This window comes from Anolis sagrei, chromosome 5 (genome assembly GCF_037176765.1).
Source record: "Anolis sagrei isolate rAnoSag1 chromosome 5, rAnoSag1.mat, whole genome shotgun sequence".
In the NCBI taxonomy this organism is placed as follows: Eukaryota; Metazoa; Chordata; class Lepidosauria; order Squamata; family Dactyloidae; genus Anolis; species Anolis sagrei.
The window spans coordinates 74874751-74890458 of record NC_090025.1 but is presented as its reverse complement, the minus strand read 5'-3'; the positions used below and the strand labels follow the sequence as shown (position 1 = coordinate 74890458).

The following is a 15708-nucleotide window of genomic DNA, read 5'->3' as shown; positions in this document are numbered from 1 at the left end:
GATGAATTTTTAAATGTGGCCATAGTTTGGAGGTGGTGAGATTTCCATGTGCAGCCAGGGTTTTTCTTTCTTTCTACTATAATGACACAACATTAATAAGATACAATTCTGGGAGTTCTTGACATTTTGAATTAGAAAACCGAAACCTCTCCAAACGTAATAAAATCAGATTCAAATTATACCTTGCCTGAGGATTAGATTTATTGTATTGCATATAGAGACTGAAATTTTAATGTCAGGCAGAAAACAACTGGGAATATCATGGGTATTGCACTGAAATATTTTGTATGACTGTGAAAAAAACCTTTGTTCATATGTGTAGTGATGTCCTTGAGTAGTTCCAGCTGCAGGCAAATAGGGCAACCTCTCCTTATATCAGAAGAAATCTACACTAGCTTTCCTTAGATAACCAGAAAACAAATGGTGTGAGATTTAAACTGCTTAATTTACTTCAGTATCAGTTCATCTAGAAATGTGGTTAGGCCAGCCTGGTCTTTGATGCAGAGAAGTATCAACACAGACTATGATGTACTAGGAGACATATACATAATTCCAGATATTAGTCTGCCTCCTTTGCAAATTGTCAAAGTGAGATCTTTTTAAAACCAACAGCTCTTCTGAACTCACTCCAGATGAACTCTGTTTAATAAGGGAGTGAATGACTTGTCATCTTCCATGGACTACAACTCTCAAAGCACCTTAGGACTATGCTTAGTGAGTGGAGTTGATGGGAGATGCAGACCCAGATGTGGGAAGAGTCAAAGTCTCCTCATTCTTGTTTAGGATACCAACCATAATTGCCCAGACTAGATGGATGGACTACTAAAATCAAATGGCTTATTTATTTATTTACAACATTTATATGCCACTCTTCTTACCCTGAAGGGAACTCAGAGCAGCTTACAAGTAAAAAGTAAATACAATATATTATATTATTATCATAGCACAGTATTAATATTATATATTACATTGTACTATAACATTATACTGTAATATTATTCATAATATTACATTTAATATAAATTATATATTAATTATAATATCATATTATTATTATTATTATTAGTAGTATATCATATTACTTTATAATATTATCAATATTATATGTATATACAATATATTATATTATATTATATTATATTATATTATATTATATTATATTGTATATTAGACACCCCCTGCCATGCGTTGCTGTGGCCTACTCTGGTGGTCATGGGGGTTCTGTGTGGGAGGTTTGGCCCAATTCTATCATTGGTGGGGTTCAGAATGCTCTGAGATTGTAGGTGAACTACAAATCCCAGCAACTACAACTCCCAAATGTCAAGATTCTATTTTCCCCAAAATTCCACCACTGTTCACATTTGGGCATGTTGAGTATTCGTGTAGATCAGGGGTCCTCAAACTAAGGCCCGGGGGCCAGATACGGCCCTCCAAGGTCATTTACCCGGCCCTCGCTCAGGGTCAACCTAAGTCTGAAATGACTTGAAAGCACACAACAACAAAAACAACAATCCTATCTCATCAGTCAAAAGCAGGCCCACACTTCCCATTGAAATACTAATAAGTTTATATTTGTTAGAATTGTTCTTCATTTTAATTATCGTATTGTTTTTAAATGTTTTTTGCATTACAAATAAGATATGTGCAGTGTGCATAGGAATTCATTGATATATTTTTTTCAAATTATAATCCGGCCCTCCAATAGTTTGAGGGACTGTGACCTGGCCCTCTGTTTAAAAAGTTTGTGGACCCTTGGTGTAGATTTTGGTCCAGATCCATCACTGTTTGAGTCCACAGTGATCTCTGGATGTAGATGAACTACAACTCCAAAACCAAAGGAGTTGTAGTTCACCAAACCCTTCGAGTATTTTCTGTTGGTCATGGGAGAACTGTGTGCCAAGTTTGGTTCAATTCCATCGTTGGTAGGGTTCAGAATGCTCTTTGATTGTGGGTGAACTATAAATCCCAGCAACTACAACTCCCAAATGACAAAATCAATTTTTTGAGTGAAGGACATACATTGGGTTGTTAGGTGTCTTGTGTCCAAATTTGGCCTCAATTCGTCCAGTGGTTTTTGAGTTCTGCTAATCCCACAAACAAACATTACATTTTTATTTATATAGATTACATTATATTATAAGCACAGTGCAGGAGACAAGATGGAACTGCCTTCCTGGCCCCTCTCTTTACTCTGATCTCAGAGCAGTAGTTGGTGCTGGGGGGGGGGGGGGGGGCTCCCAACTGATGACACTGGAGGCAAGATGGAACTGGGGAAACAATTATCTCTCCAGATGTTCTGATCCTCAATCTCCTCCAGATAGCCAATGATAAAGGTTATGGGAATGACAGCCTATAGCAGTGCTTCTCAACCTGTGAGTCCCCAGATGTTTTGGCCTTCAACTCCCAGAAATCCTAACAGCTGGTAAATTGGCTGGGATTCCTGTGAGTTGTAGGCCAAAACACCTGGGGACCCACAGGTTGAGAACCACTGGTCTATAGCATCTGGAGCCAGAGATTCCCCAACTTTAGTTTAGCATTGTGAAAATGTTGACACTGTTTTGCTATGGAGAAAGCCACAGTTTTACAAAGCCCAAAACATCAGAAAAAGGAAAGAGATGAAGAAGAAGATGGGAAGGAATTAGGACTTCCTTTCTGGTAAACTCAAAAAGAAGGCAAATGAAAGCGGTTAGTAAATGGTTCACAGAACAGCAGTAACTTTCTTCTTAAGTTAAAACCTGGCTTTTTGAGCAAACTTTCACTAATGCAGCATAATTATATGAAATCATGGAACGACTAGATGCTCCAATTGGATAATGACTTTGGCAAGGAGACGCTTATGATAATGCTTGTATGGCTTTGTACGGTTTTTATATTATATGTTAAATGTATTTTATGGTTGTTTTAATTGTTTTATAATTGTTGAGGCATTGAATTATTGCCAACTGTGAACCGCCTTGAGTCGCCTCTGGGCTGTGAAAGGTGGTATACTAATATGGTAAATAAATAAATAAATAAATAAATAAATAAAAGTTGTGACTTCAACTGATAAGATCAAAGGAAAATACCATAGGTAAATACCCTAAAGGTAAATACCCTAAAGGTAAATACCCTAAAGACACCGGATGTCCCCTGATCTTGGAATCTTGGAAGCAAGGTCAGCTTTGATTAGCTTTTGGATTTTTTTTTCATGTCAGGAGTGACTTGAGAAACTGCAAGTCACTTCTGATGTGAGAGAATTGGCCGTCTGCAAGGATGTTGCCCTGGGAACGCCCAGATGTTTTGAAGTTTTACCATCCTTGTGGAAGGCTTCTCTCATGTCCCCACATGGGGAACTGGACCTGACAGAGGGAGCTCATCCACCTCTCCCTGGATTCAAACCGATGACCTGTTGGTCTTCAGTCCTGCCAGTACAACGGTTTAACCCATTGCGCCACTGGGGGCTCCTAGTATTTGGATGAGACACCACCAGTGAATACCAGGTTCTGTGGCAAGACCACCTATGAATATTCATTGCCTAGAAAACCCTATGAAATTCATGGAGTCACCATGTTGATTAGTGACTTAAAGGCACATACATACAAACATACACACAGGTGGTAAGAAGAAGTAGGGCACTATTTGCTACTCTGCCTTAGGCTGGAAAATATCTTGAGTTGGTGCTGTTTGAAGGACTTCATTGTCCTTCAAACAATACTCTAATTTACAGTCAGAGCAAGGGGTATGAAACACTGCTGAAGAATTATAGTCCCTTGTGTTTTCTTTTGATGGGTTTAGTAAATCAGAGCAACTATCTCCTTTGGATGTTTCCAAAGACGCAAGAAATGGGCAGCTCGTTGAAGCTTCACATCGCTCTCTTGATAACTATTAACCCCATATAGACGGACAGGATGATATCCTATTAATCTTGTACCAGATGGTCCTAGCAACAGCCTTGCCTCATGTTTCTGCCAGATGGAGAAAGTGCAGATAAGCTTCTTATTTTTAAAATAATTATTAAAGTGCATTACATTTTGCTGCGAAGTGTGGTCAGCAATATAGAATAACGGTGGTTCAACACACATTTGTTCCATAGTTTTCTTTCCTCAACAGCCTCCCCACCACACTTCCTGTGAGTTCTTTTCCATCACCTATTCACAAGACAGCAGCACTTCCCAGTGTATATAAACAAAGGGGACCACAGTTTCTGTGTTTACACTGCAACGTTAAATGGTGCTCCTTTTGGTGATACTCTCCAGATATGATCCTTCGACATTAACCCATTAGTCAATGCACCAGGCCACTTCCCCGCTTCTTTTCCCTTCACATATGAAATCATAACGAAGGGAGGGAAGAGTACTAGGCCTCACCTTGTTAGGATTGTTCCTTAGACCAGGAAATGGTGGATGGCTTCCAGTGTAATCCCATCCAGCCTCCTGCAAGATATCAGGAGCCTGAGGTCTGGTTTGCCGAGACACTGTGAAATGAACGCGATTCCTGCTGCCCTGCATGGTGAGACAAAGACAAAATACATACCAGTTAATCATTGACAAAACCAGTTTTCTCATAATTCGAATATTGCAAATTGATTGGTTGGAAGTTCGCCTTTGGTTTTGAAAAACTGTTTGTTTGTTTTTTTGGCAAAAATGGTTATTAAACTTTTATCTATTTGTTTGGTTCGAAAAACGGATCTAAGGAGTCTGACTCTGGACCAATGAGGTCTACAAAAATTGCTTTGGAGGAAATTGAATATTTGCACATGTGTCTGCATTTGCACGCTATGGTATAGATGTTATATCAGTGCTTCCCAACGTGTGGGCCATGAGACCTAAAATAAGGTCTACGGCTCTAGGTTATTAAATATGGTTTTCTGTGGGCAAGCAGATAGTAACTACTGGATGTTCTGTATCAGAAACTGGTGTAGTCAATCCAAAGTGGTCCCTGGTCAAAGTGGTCCCTTGTCAAGGTGGTCCATGGTCCAAGTAGCCCATGGTCCAAGTGACCCATGGTCAAGTGGTCCCTAGTCAAAGTGGTCCCTGGTCAAAGTGGTCCCTGGTCAAAGTGGTCCCTGGTCAAAGCGGTCCCTGGTCAAAGCGGTCCCTGGTCAAAAAAAGATTGGGGACCACTGGTTTATATGGAAGAGAGATCCCTATTAGGCTTGGTTGATAAAAAAAATTGGTTCAAAACTCGTTTTGGATGTAGGGGCGCTGGTGGTTCAATTCAGAATTGAATTCCGAATTTTTCAGAAAAAAATTCGCAACTTTCCAGATTTTCCAAATCGCTTCGTTAATGGTGGACGCAATTGCGCAATACGCGAAAAACAGCATAGGCAGGAAAGTATGGGATTTCTAGTGTCTTCTTAGGCAACTCACAGCAAACAAAGGGAAAAAAACAGCCCTGCCCTTTTTGCCTTGGAAGCTGATTTCACTACTTTGGGAAGGAGAGTTTGTGTTCAATGGGAGATCTAGTTCTTTTGAGGCAATGTGCAACACAAACTAAAAAACACTGAGGCCAGAGAGACCAGCTACAACGTTGGTTTTTAAAAATGTTGGAATGAGTGCTTTGGTTCCTCCGTGTTACTCCTTCCACCCACGCCACTCACCTACACACTACCCTTCCGGTGCCCTCCACCCGTCCCAAACCCCAACAGCAACAACACACAAGCGGTAGGGCTGGCTGGCAACAGCTCTTCTTCTAGCCCTTCTTCCTTTCTGCTTGCTTGCTTGCCTACTGTGCTCTTCTTCCAACTGCTCTTCTTCCAACCTCCCTTCAACACAACCTCCCTTCCCTTAGTCTGTCTTCTCCCTTCTCCTTTCTCCCTTCTCCCATCCCAGCTCCGAATGAGCCTCTGAGCCGTGTGCTCCCCTTTATATACAGCAATGCTGCCAGTCCTGAAACCCCTCCCCTCCCCAAAACTTCTCCCCTGATTGGCTGGGAGGGGAGACAAGGAGTCTCCCAGCCTCCCAGCGGGCTGAAAAGACACTGAATCATTTCCGACTTACTTTCTGAGTCGTAACAAAAATGGCGGAAAAAGCTTTGGAAGGCAAAGGGACTTCCGGGTTTTTAAAATGTTTTGAAATCACTTCCAAAAGGTAACTTTAAAGAAATTATTACGAGTAACAAGTAATTCGACGCAATTCTCTCCATGCCTAATCCCTATATAAAGATTTGACAAACCAATGCTAAGATAAATAATAATGACCATTTTAAAAATAAATAGCTATCAACCTTTCTAAATCCTTTCAGGACATTATTGGTGCACTATTGACTAGTATTTCTGGTTCCAGGATAAAACAAAACTAAAAACATGTGGGGAAAAGAATAAAAAGTAACCCAACCACTATAAGGAAAAGAGGATTGAATTGAGGTGCTTTTAATAATGACTAAAAGGGGAGATATCTGTAAAGTACAGGGTCCCTGTTCTGGTACAGCTGTACCAGGAGCTCCAATTTTGTTTGCTTTGCATTGAATGTTTGTTTGCAGTCCTAAGTTTCAGGGACTCTGCAGATAGGTGGCTTCTTTTGGTTGCAGTTATAGGGCAAGCCACCTGTCCATCACCGTTGAGTTTGGTCCTGCCCCTTGCTCAGGGCAATTGGGAAGGGAGCCATTTTTAGTTAGTTTAAGCAAGGAAGTCAATGTACAGGATGTGTACAGACTTTCTCCTGTACAAAGGCTTCAACCCTTAAGACTTCCCGGGGGAGAACAGTCTTAAGAGCATCTAAAGATTCCCAAAGGTTCCAGGGAAATAGCCTTACAGCCCTGAGGAATTTCAGAGGGAATAACAGCTTTAAACACCAAGAACTCCAGCTAAGTGACTACAGGCCTACTGGTATGTCCACTTGGTTTTGAGATGCAGTTCAGCCCGGTAGTGGATCCACATCAATCAGGTTTAGGTTCACAGTTAGCCTGGGAGGAGCTAGAAAAGGATTTTCCTTTGCTTGAAGCCTGGAAGCATTTGTTTAACCTTTGAAGAGAAAAGAAGTTTCTCTTTGATTGTTCATCAATAAAAGACTTTGTTGTATTTAAGCTCAAGCCTTCTAAAGACTCTTTAATGGGGGAAAATTCTCTAAGGGCTTCTCTTTGGGCCCCCTGGCTTCCCGTTGGGCTAAAGTTGCACGTCCTGTTTTAAAAGCACTTTGTTTCAAGCCCAGTGGCGACAGAACAGTCCCTATTATGAAAGGGGGCAGGAAATCTGACCTGTTGCTCATATGGCCACATAGCTGTATAAAATTCACATTGAACTGGATTATATGGCAATGTGGACTCAGATAAACCAGTTCAAAGCCGATATTGTGGATTATCTGCCTTGATATGGCTGTGTGGAAGAGCCCTAAGGAATTGAAAAGGAATAACCCTTTCCTGTCACTTTGATTTGGGAACACCTTGTTTAGTTAAAATGTCTGAGTTAATTTCCAAATGGGAAAACATAGCTAAAAAACCTCAGGGTTTTGGATGATCCTGAACTGGCAACCTTATAAATAAGTGATGCATATAATATATGTTTATAGATTATAAACACAACTATATACCAGTCACAATATTGCCTTTTCTAAAAGCCACAATGTGCCTTTTGTTTTAATTTTAAATGGCAACCTATCATACAGGACATATTTATTTTAAACAATTAATTGTTTTATTATCTTCTAACTACAAATAGATTAAAGTTGATTGAAAAAGTTTTAGGTCCAAACCATGGGTGTGATATGAAACCAGCCAGTGGTACGAAGACTAGTTAACTCACAAGTTGATGGTATAGAAAACATATTATAAGGTCATTTGAAGGTTGATCTGCCTCCCTATGGTTTATCTCCAAACTGGTTATTTACAAGAAAGTTGTAAATGTGATTAATGGCGGGGCAGGAGTAGTAATCCCAGGAGTTCAAATAAAGTGTTTATTTGAAATCTCATGTTTTTTCTTCTTCTCGTGTCATTTGAGTTCAGAGAATTCTCACAGTTCAACATGAGAAAAAGATGAGATAAGTGGTTATGGCTCCTGTTTTCAGGTAAAGGGAATGGCTCAAATCCAGAGAACAGTATTTATGTTTGAAAAACTCTGTTTCCTTTTCATTGCATCTCTCCAAATCCCACCTACACAGCCTTGTTGTACATTAGGTTGAAAAATGTTGTCTCCTTGTATCGAAATATGCACAATTTATGCATTTATTTTTCAAAGTTTAACTAATTTATGCAACTTCCCCCTTTCACTGAAACATATTTTTGTGTATTTTCTTTTCAAATATGAGCATTTTTGCCATTTAGGAGAAGTTATACACATTTCTTCATGACAAGCCTGGAAGTGTGACATTTTTTTTCAAATAGTTTTACCCTAGTGACATTTCTGAACTCTATCATTAGAGTAGTATGAATAACCTTCTGAAAAACTAGAGAAAGAGATCCCAATCTAGTGGAATATTCTAGTCATGTCTGAATATTCCTCAAATCAACAAAATATGGCAGAAATGAGTAACAGAAACTCCACATGCTTTCAATTATTTATAGTCATTACTAGTTTTAGTTGGGGCGGGGCCAGCAACTCCATAGCAAGAGGAGAAATTTAAACTCAAATAATCCATAGGTCTGTCAAGCTGTCTACTGATTGAACCATGCAGGTACTAATATTTAGCCAATAACATTTTATTGGCTAATTATCTTGGAGAGTCATTTCAGACTGAGAAGGGAAAGAAAACTATTTTGCCTGTCTTCCCATGATATGTGCATAAAAGGGTTCCCTTGATATTAAGTGTAACGACGCCACCAGCTGAAGGGACGTTACCGATTTGTCAGGGTCTCCTACAACTTGTAATGAATCTACAAAATCGATAACACAGTCACTAGCCTGTACTATGATGTTTATCTTCCTTCGATGTGTAGCGTGGCTTGACTCGAAAGTATACGAAACAGAGACTTGGATTTAAGAGAAACTGTAATAAGTTTATTGAAGTATAGAAGCTTAATGGTTTCAATGTTTCTTAACTCCTAGAGGTACATTCCTTTAGTGGCTATATTTATAACCTTCCATAAAACAACTCTTAAGAGGACTGTTCTTTCTAGTAGAAATGTTTTAAACTTATTTCCTTCAAAATGTGTTTCTTTCCTTAACAGATCACTCCAGATACTAGCCTATTCTTTCCCTCTGTTATCTGTTATTCTTACTGGGGTTCTCTTCCCCTTTTTGCTCAAACCCTAACTACTAATCTAAATAAGTCAACTTGACCTATCTAAACCACACAGGCTAAAAGGCTAAACCTTCCTGATTCTCAACACAGTAGAACCAGCTTTCCCTGCGGTTCTCTGACCACAGACTGCCTATTTTAAAATGCCTGCTCTTGCCAAGTGGCAGTTGGCTCCTCCCCTTTTTCCATGGCAACCCATCTCAGAGTGAGCTGAGCTGGCTACCATCCCCCTAGTTATGCTATTTTAAATACTTACCCCTTTAAACACCTACCTATAATTATACATGACTGAAGGTTAAAATTCACACTTCACCACATTAAGTCTAGTCAAGTCTGACTCTGAAGGGTGGTGCTCATCTCCATTTCTAAGCTGAAGAGCCGGTGTTGTCCATAGACGCCTCCTAGATTATTTGGCCAGCATAGCTGCATGGAGCACTTTTACCTTCCTGCTGAAGCAGTACCTATTGATCTACTCACATTTGCATGTTTTCAAACTGCTGGATTGGCAGAAGCTGGGGCTGACAACAGGAGCTCACCCTGTCCGCGGATTCGAACCACCAACCTTCCGGTCAGCAAGTTCTCCAGCATAGCAGTTTAACCCGCTGCACCACTGCAGCCCCTGAAAAGTGCATGCATTGCTTGAAAACACTCAAAGGAATAACTCCCTTCACAAAAAATGTTTTTTTATTTGCAGTTATTAGTTGTTTTTTACAAGTTCTAGACAACTCCCTGGTCATGTGGCCGGCATGACTGCATGGAGTGCTGTTACCTTCCTGCAGAAGCGGTACCTATTGATCTATTCACACTTGCATGTTTCTCACTGCTAGATTGGCAGAAGCTGGGCCTAGCAACAGGAGCTCACCCTGCTTCCCAGATTCAAACTGTCAACCTCTTGGTCAGCAAGTTCAACAGCTCAGCACTTTAACTTGCTGTGCCACCAGACCCCACACTACACTGCCATATAATCTAGATTACCAAAGCACATAATCCACATTATCTGTTTTGAACTGAGTCTATACTGCCATATAACCCAGTTTAAAGCAGATAATCTGGATTTTATATGACAGTGTAGAAGGGGCTCTAGTTTTCATGGCCAAGTGAGGATTTGTACTCTGGTCTTCTAAAGTCCTCATCCAACATTCAAACCACACCGGTTCAATATGCACCAAAGAAAGCTGTTTGCCTGCTTCTGTCATTTTTCTGAAAGAACAAATTGTGTACATTAAGTGTGGAGTTTTAATTAGCATGTATTCAGGTCAGGCCTCAAAGAGATAATCATATGGTGGAAACAATTGTTAAAAAGCAGGACTTAATCTTGTCAAGCATTTATTCAACAAGAATGGTAGAGGAAGAAAGTCAACAAACTACTGTTTACCTCTGAAAGTGGTTAATGGCCTCTATTGACGCCACTGATTTCAGAGAAACTTGTATATGTATAAGTTGTATTTGACGCATTCTGGCAGAGTACTTCCAGTGTTATATACTGGGGATCTGGGAGATCAGCGTTTGAATCCCTACTCAACCATGGAATCCCATTGGATGACCTTGAGAAAGTCACACACTCTCAGCCTTCGAGGAAGGCAACAACAACCCTATTTCGAAGAAATTTCCATTCTATCCCTTTAGCTAAAATTCACCTTTTCCTTAGAGCTAGCAAGGGAGTTTCCAAAATAAAAAAGAATTACAGTTAAAAAGCATACAAAAAGTTGTCATTAAAATAGTATTAAACTACCCACAAGATTTAATCCATTTATTTTAAAGCAAAGAATAAACAAAAGACACCACAATAAAATAGTCTTTTCTTATAACGAAATGAGTTTCTCAAAACCTGCAGGATTTAACATACCTTTACCTACCAAAGAGAGAATAAGAAAGAGGGAGCCAACTTAGGGAGGAAGATCCAGTCTGGTAGAGGCCACAGAGAAGACTGTTTCTCATGTTCTAACTCAGTGGTTCCCAACCTTTTTTTGACCATGGACCACTTTGACCAGGGATCACTTGACCATGGACCACCTTGACCAGGGACCATTCTCCAACAGTAGTACCAAAAGGGTTACAAATCAGTTTTCGGTCAACTTTAAATTCGGTGTGGAGTGCTGATTCAGAAAATTGTATTTAATAGACCATACCAGCTCTAGTAGTTTCTGATACAGAACATATGCCTTGGTCAGTGATAGAGAAGGAGTGGCAGACGGCGTGAAAGGAGCAGAAATGAAATGAAATAAAATAAAATAATGTAAAATAAGAAGGAAGGAGGCTCACGGACCAGGTTTTCATTCTCGCGACCCACTGATGGTCAGGTTAAGAACCATCCCTATGAGAGAGCACTGAAATCCACACAGATACTCTGGAGATCTCATCACATTTAACACCTGGTTACAGGACATAGACAGATGCTCTGATCTGACCTGCTCTCCAAAAGGAAGAAAATGGCCATGGAGGGTGGGTGATGTTTAGAAGCTTCAGGTAATTCACAGTTAGTGACGCTATGGCTCAGCCTTTTTCATGTGAGTTAAAAAGAGAGTAGTCCTAAGCCACACAAAGCATATTTAACATACTATGACATTTAGCTCCCATCCTAACACAGCATTGTTTCTGAGTTGGGTTCTGGCCCAACTTACCTGTCTGAACGCATCTCTCCTTATGAACCCTCCAGGATTTTAAGATCGTCTGGGGAGGCCCTGCTCTCGATCCCGTCTTCATCAGAAGTACGGCGGACAGGAACGGAAGACAGGGCCTTCTCAGTGGTGGCCCCTCAGCTTTGGAATGCCCTCCCTAAGGATATCAGATTGGCCCCCTCCCTTTTAACATTTCGAAAGAGAGTTCAGACGGCTTTTTGAGCAGGCATTTCCAAATACAGTGTAACAGACATAGGAAAAGGGAATAGTTGGACGATGTGACTGGACAATGTTTTTAACAGGAGACTCTAATGGTCATGTTTTTATTGGTTTTGCTATGGTTTTATTATCTGATTGTTTTTATTGTATTGAAATTGCATTTTGTGGTCTTGACACCAATTGTAAACCATCCCAAGTCGCCTGCGGGCTGAGAGGGACGGTATATAAATATAGTAAATAAATAAATACATACATACATACATACATAATGCTCTGCATACCTTTTACGTGTGGTTGCTTTGATTCTGTCACAAACCATATCAACTTCCCCAGGAGAATATAATGAAATCAGGAAGCACAGCTAACTTGGAAACAATAGAGGTGGGGTACACCTCTATTTTTGCTTGCAAACATGTGTATCAAGTGTTTTAACCTCAAAGGCTCCTCGATGTCTTTTATCAGATACATTCAAAACCAGTAGTGACAAACCTGTATCAGATGGGCTGCACTTTCTGGACCTCCATATCGTAGATCATGCCCATTAATCGCCAAAACTCTGTCGTTCTCTTGGAGCTGCCCATCCCGGGCAGCAAGGCCTCCTTCCAACAGGTTGAAGACAAAGACCCCAGTTTCATTGGCCTTGCGTACCAGTTTGATCCCCAGCTGCTCATCTGGGCTGCTTTTGTTCAGAACAACATGGAAGCTGTCGTCCCTGTTACAGGGAAGGTCGAGAGAAAGCCTGCTGTTTCGGCACCGGTATCTCTGCTCTCTCAAGACGGTGAGCCGGAGAACCTGGCAGGGCTGCTTCAGGACTGACAAGGCATAGCTGTGTGGCACATTTCTGATGTCGATGCCATTCACCTGGGAGACAGAACCATAAATCAGGAAGGTAAAGGGCCATCTAATTGGAACTGGCACTGCAGACAGGCGACCTATTTACACAGATGGCTTCCCGCTACAGTGACATGCAGCATCGGCCTGCATCAGAAGAAGCCAAGTTTTCATTATATAATATCCTTCCCCCCAAGGACAGCACACACTGTACTATTTTCTTCCTCTCTTGCTGATTATCTCCAGACATAATGACGATTTTTCATTTTTATTATGCCTCCTCTCCTGGCTCCAATATCCTCTTGCCTATCTTAGCTTGAATCTGCCAATTTCCAGCTCTGTTCCATGTGAACCTTCACCATTTGTTTCATTTCTTATCTCTTAACTCTAAATTACTTTGATTAAAATCGGAACATGCAATCTCCAGCCTCCTACACGGAGAGGAATCAATTTTGTAACTATGATCCACTTTTGCATGGGATATTAAGACAGAAAAATGCGTGTTACTGATAGAGGGATGCTTAGGTTCCGATGAATTTAAATACTTGGGGAATCTTGTATATTTGACATGGCTCCCAACCAAACATTTTATTATGTTTCATTTGGGTTCTTTCTGTATTTTTGCTGGAATGATTCACTCTGTATCAGATAACATTTTCAACACTTTACTCAAATGCAAAATTATAATTTAGAAATTACATTTTAGAGTGCACAAACCATTGTGGAAGAGACATTAAGGACCTCATCAGATGAAGGTCCAGAAGCTGGAGAACAGCGGGGAAAACTGTGGGTCAACGTCTAGCTTCATCTTACCATCCCAAGGCGTTTTCCAGCTTCCCCCGGCTTCCTGCCATGCTGTCCCCAGCTTCATAAATGAGGATATGGATAGTCACTCATATTCTCAGGGCTTCTTCTGAGCACACTGCTGAGACAGAACCAGGATGAAGCCCTGCTCGAAGTAGCTTTGCATCGTATGATGAGCTCCAGCAGGTTCCATCCTGGCTCTGTCTCAGCAGCACTCTAGGATGGGGAACTCCCCCACTTTATTTATTTATTTTTATTTATTTACAACATTTCTACCTCGCCCTTCTCAACCCCCGAGGGGAGACTCAGAGCAGCTAACACTGGCAATAATTCAATGCCACATAATTACAATAGAACAACAATTTAAAACCATAAATACACAATAGATTAAAACAATAACATTAATTATACAGTCATATAGCCATTATGACTAGGTTCTAATTATCTAGCAATTAAATATAGCCTCCTCGAAGGAAATTAACTCTTTCCCAGCTATGCTCTTGGATGAAGAGGCAGATTCACCATTCTGCAATGCAAGGTGCAGAGTAGGGAAACTGTTTTGTTTTGGAACTGGGTGTAGCTTCATGTCTCTCAAGTGACAAGTGTTACTTGTATAACATAGGTTCACTGGTGGTAAATAATGCCTCAAATTATAGAAAAATATTATAACCCTTTGCATCCCCTTAAGTAATAATAAAACTGGCATCTCAAAAAAAAATTAAACTCATATCTATTCCTTATCACTGGCCATATGGGAAGACCTTGTGCTGAGGTGTACCTTTCAAGACAAGACTGGTGGATTTTTCAGGTTTATATAGTTCAGAAGCAAAGCACAAAAAATCAAAGTGCACATTGACCTATCTCTCCCTCTTTAACAGCAATGAGAACTATACAAGCAGATTTATTTATTTTATTTATTTCTTGCATTTCTATCCCGTCCTTCTCAACCCCTGAAGGGGGACTCAGGACGGCTTACAATGGGCCCCATTCCGAAGTCATTACAGTAGAGAACAATTAACTGCCTCAGTCCTTTCCATTCTTCCTATCTTTTCCCAACTTCACACTAGTATGCGAATGCAAAGAGTAGCCAATAAGGTCACTAATCTAAACCAACTCTTTAATAGAAGAGGACAGCTACTAACATTTGGACATGATGCCAACAAGGACTCAAACTCCATCTGGCAAGGACCAAACTCACTACAGGGATTAAACAAATTCAGGACCCCTAGCTAGGATGATAGTTTCCCGTGTCTCTTTTTCTTTTTTGCACTAAACTCAAATCTTACCATTTACTTAGGACACAAGGGTTATTCTTTAGCCTTACGGGCAGTAACCGATTTTGCCAAAGAGGCCTAAATACCCTGAATGCATTTACACATCTTTACTTGGAAGCTTGAACACTGTGAAAGCCACCCACTACATGGCTACCAGCCTCCTCCCAGTAGACTCAATTCACTGAAAAGCTTTATGAGAACTACCACTCCTCTTGGTGTCCCCCCCAGCAACAGCAAGAGTATCCCTCTGGGAAGCTAAACAAGGAAATCCCAACTGAATGACCCCCCCCCCCCCTCCACAAGGGTCTTCCTCCAGGGGCAAACCAAGAATGGGCAACTTGGAAGTCCATGAACAGACTCAGAAGTGGAGTGGGCAGATCAAAAGACAACCTGGCAAAATGGCACTACCTAAAAGAACCCCACACCTTGTGTGACTGTGGAGCAGGACAGACAACTCTGCACGAGTATGCTTGTCCACTGTGCCCTGTACAGAGGAAGAATTGTTGGAGGCTACAGACAATGCCATTGCTGTTGCCTGTTTTTGGTCAAAAGATATTTAGCCGCCTGCGCTCCTTCTATTTTCATCAGTTTTATACTAATTTATGCAATGCTTTTGATATGAAATAAACAAATAATGACTTTTGCGAGGCGAATGAACTGCAGGTGAACTACGACAAAACCAAAATCTTGGCGTTTGGGAAAAGCAACAAAAGACAAGTCTGGAAGATAAAGGGCCACTATATTGAGCAAGTAAAACATTTCAAATACCTAGGTCTCTGGTTTAGCAACAACTTGTCATGGTCCACCCACTTA

The 15708-nt window shown here is 40.7% G+C and overlaps 1 protein-coding gene across 3 annotated transcripts in view; it reads right to left on the bottom strand.

Annotated features, from left to right (window-relative positions):
• The window catches only part of LNX1 (ligand of numb-protein X 1), a 100372-nt gene that overhangs the window by 27050 nt on the left and 57614 nt on the right, over window positions 1-15708 (bottom strand). For all 3 annotated transcript variants that reach the window (XM_060778522.2, XM_060778523.2, XM_060778525.2), the window contains 2 exons: window positions 12476-12847; window positions 4347-4481 (listed from right to left, as the gene is read on the bottom strand). In XM_060778522.2, the coding sequence (XP_060634505.2) occupies window positions 4347-4481; window positions 12476-12847 (507 nt within the window). The remainder of the gene's footprint in view (window positions 1-4346; window positions 4482-12475; window positions 12848-15708) is intronic.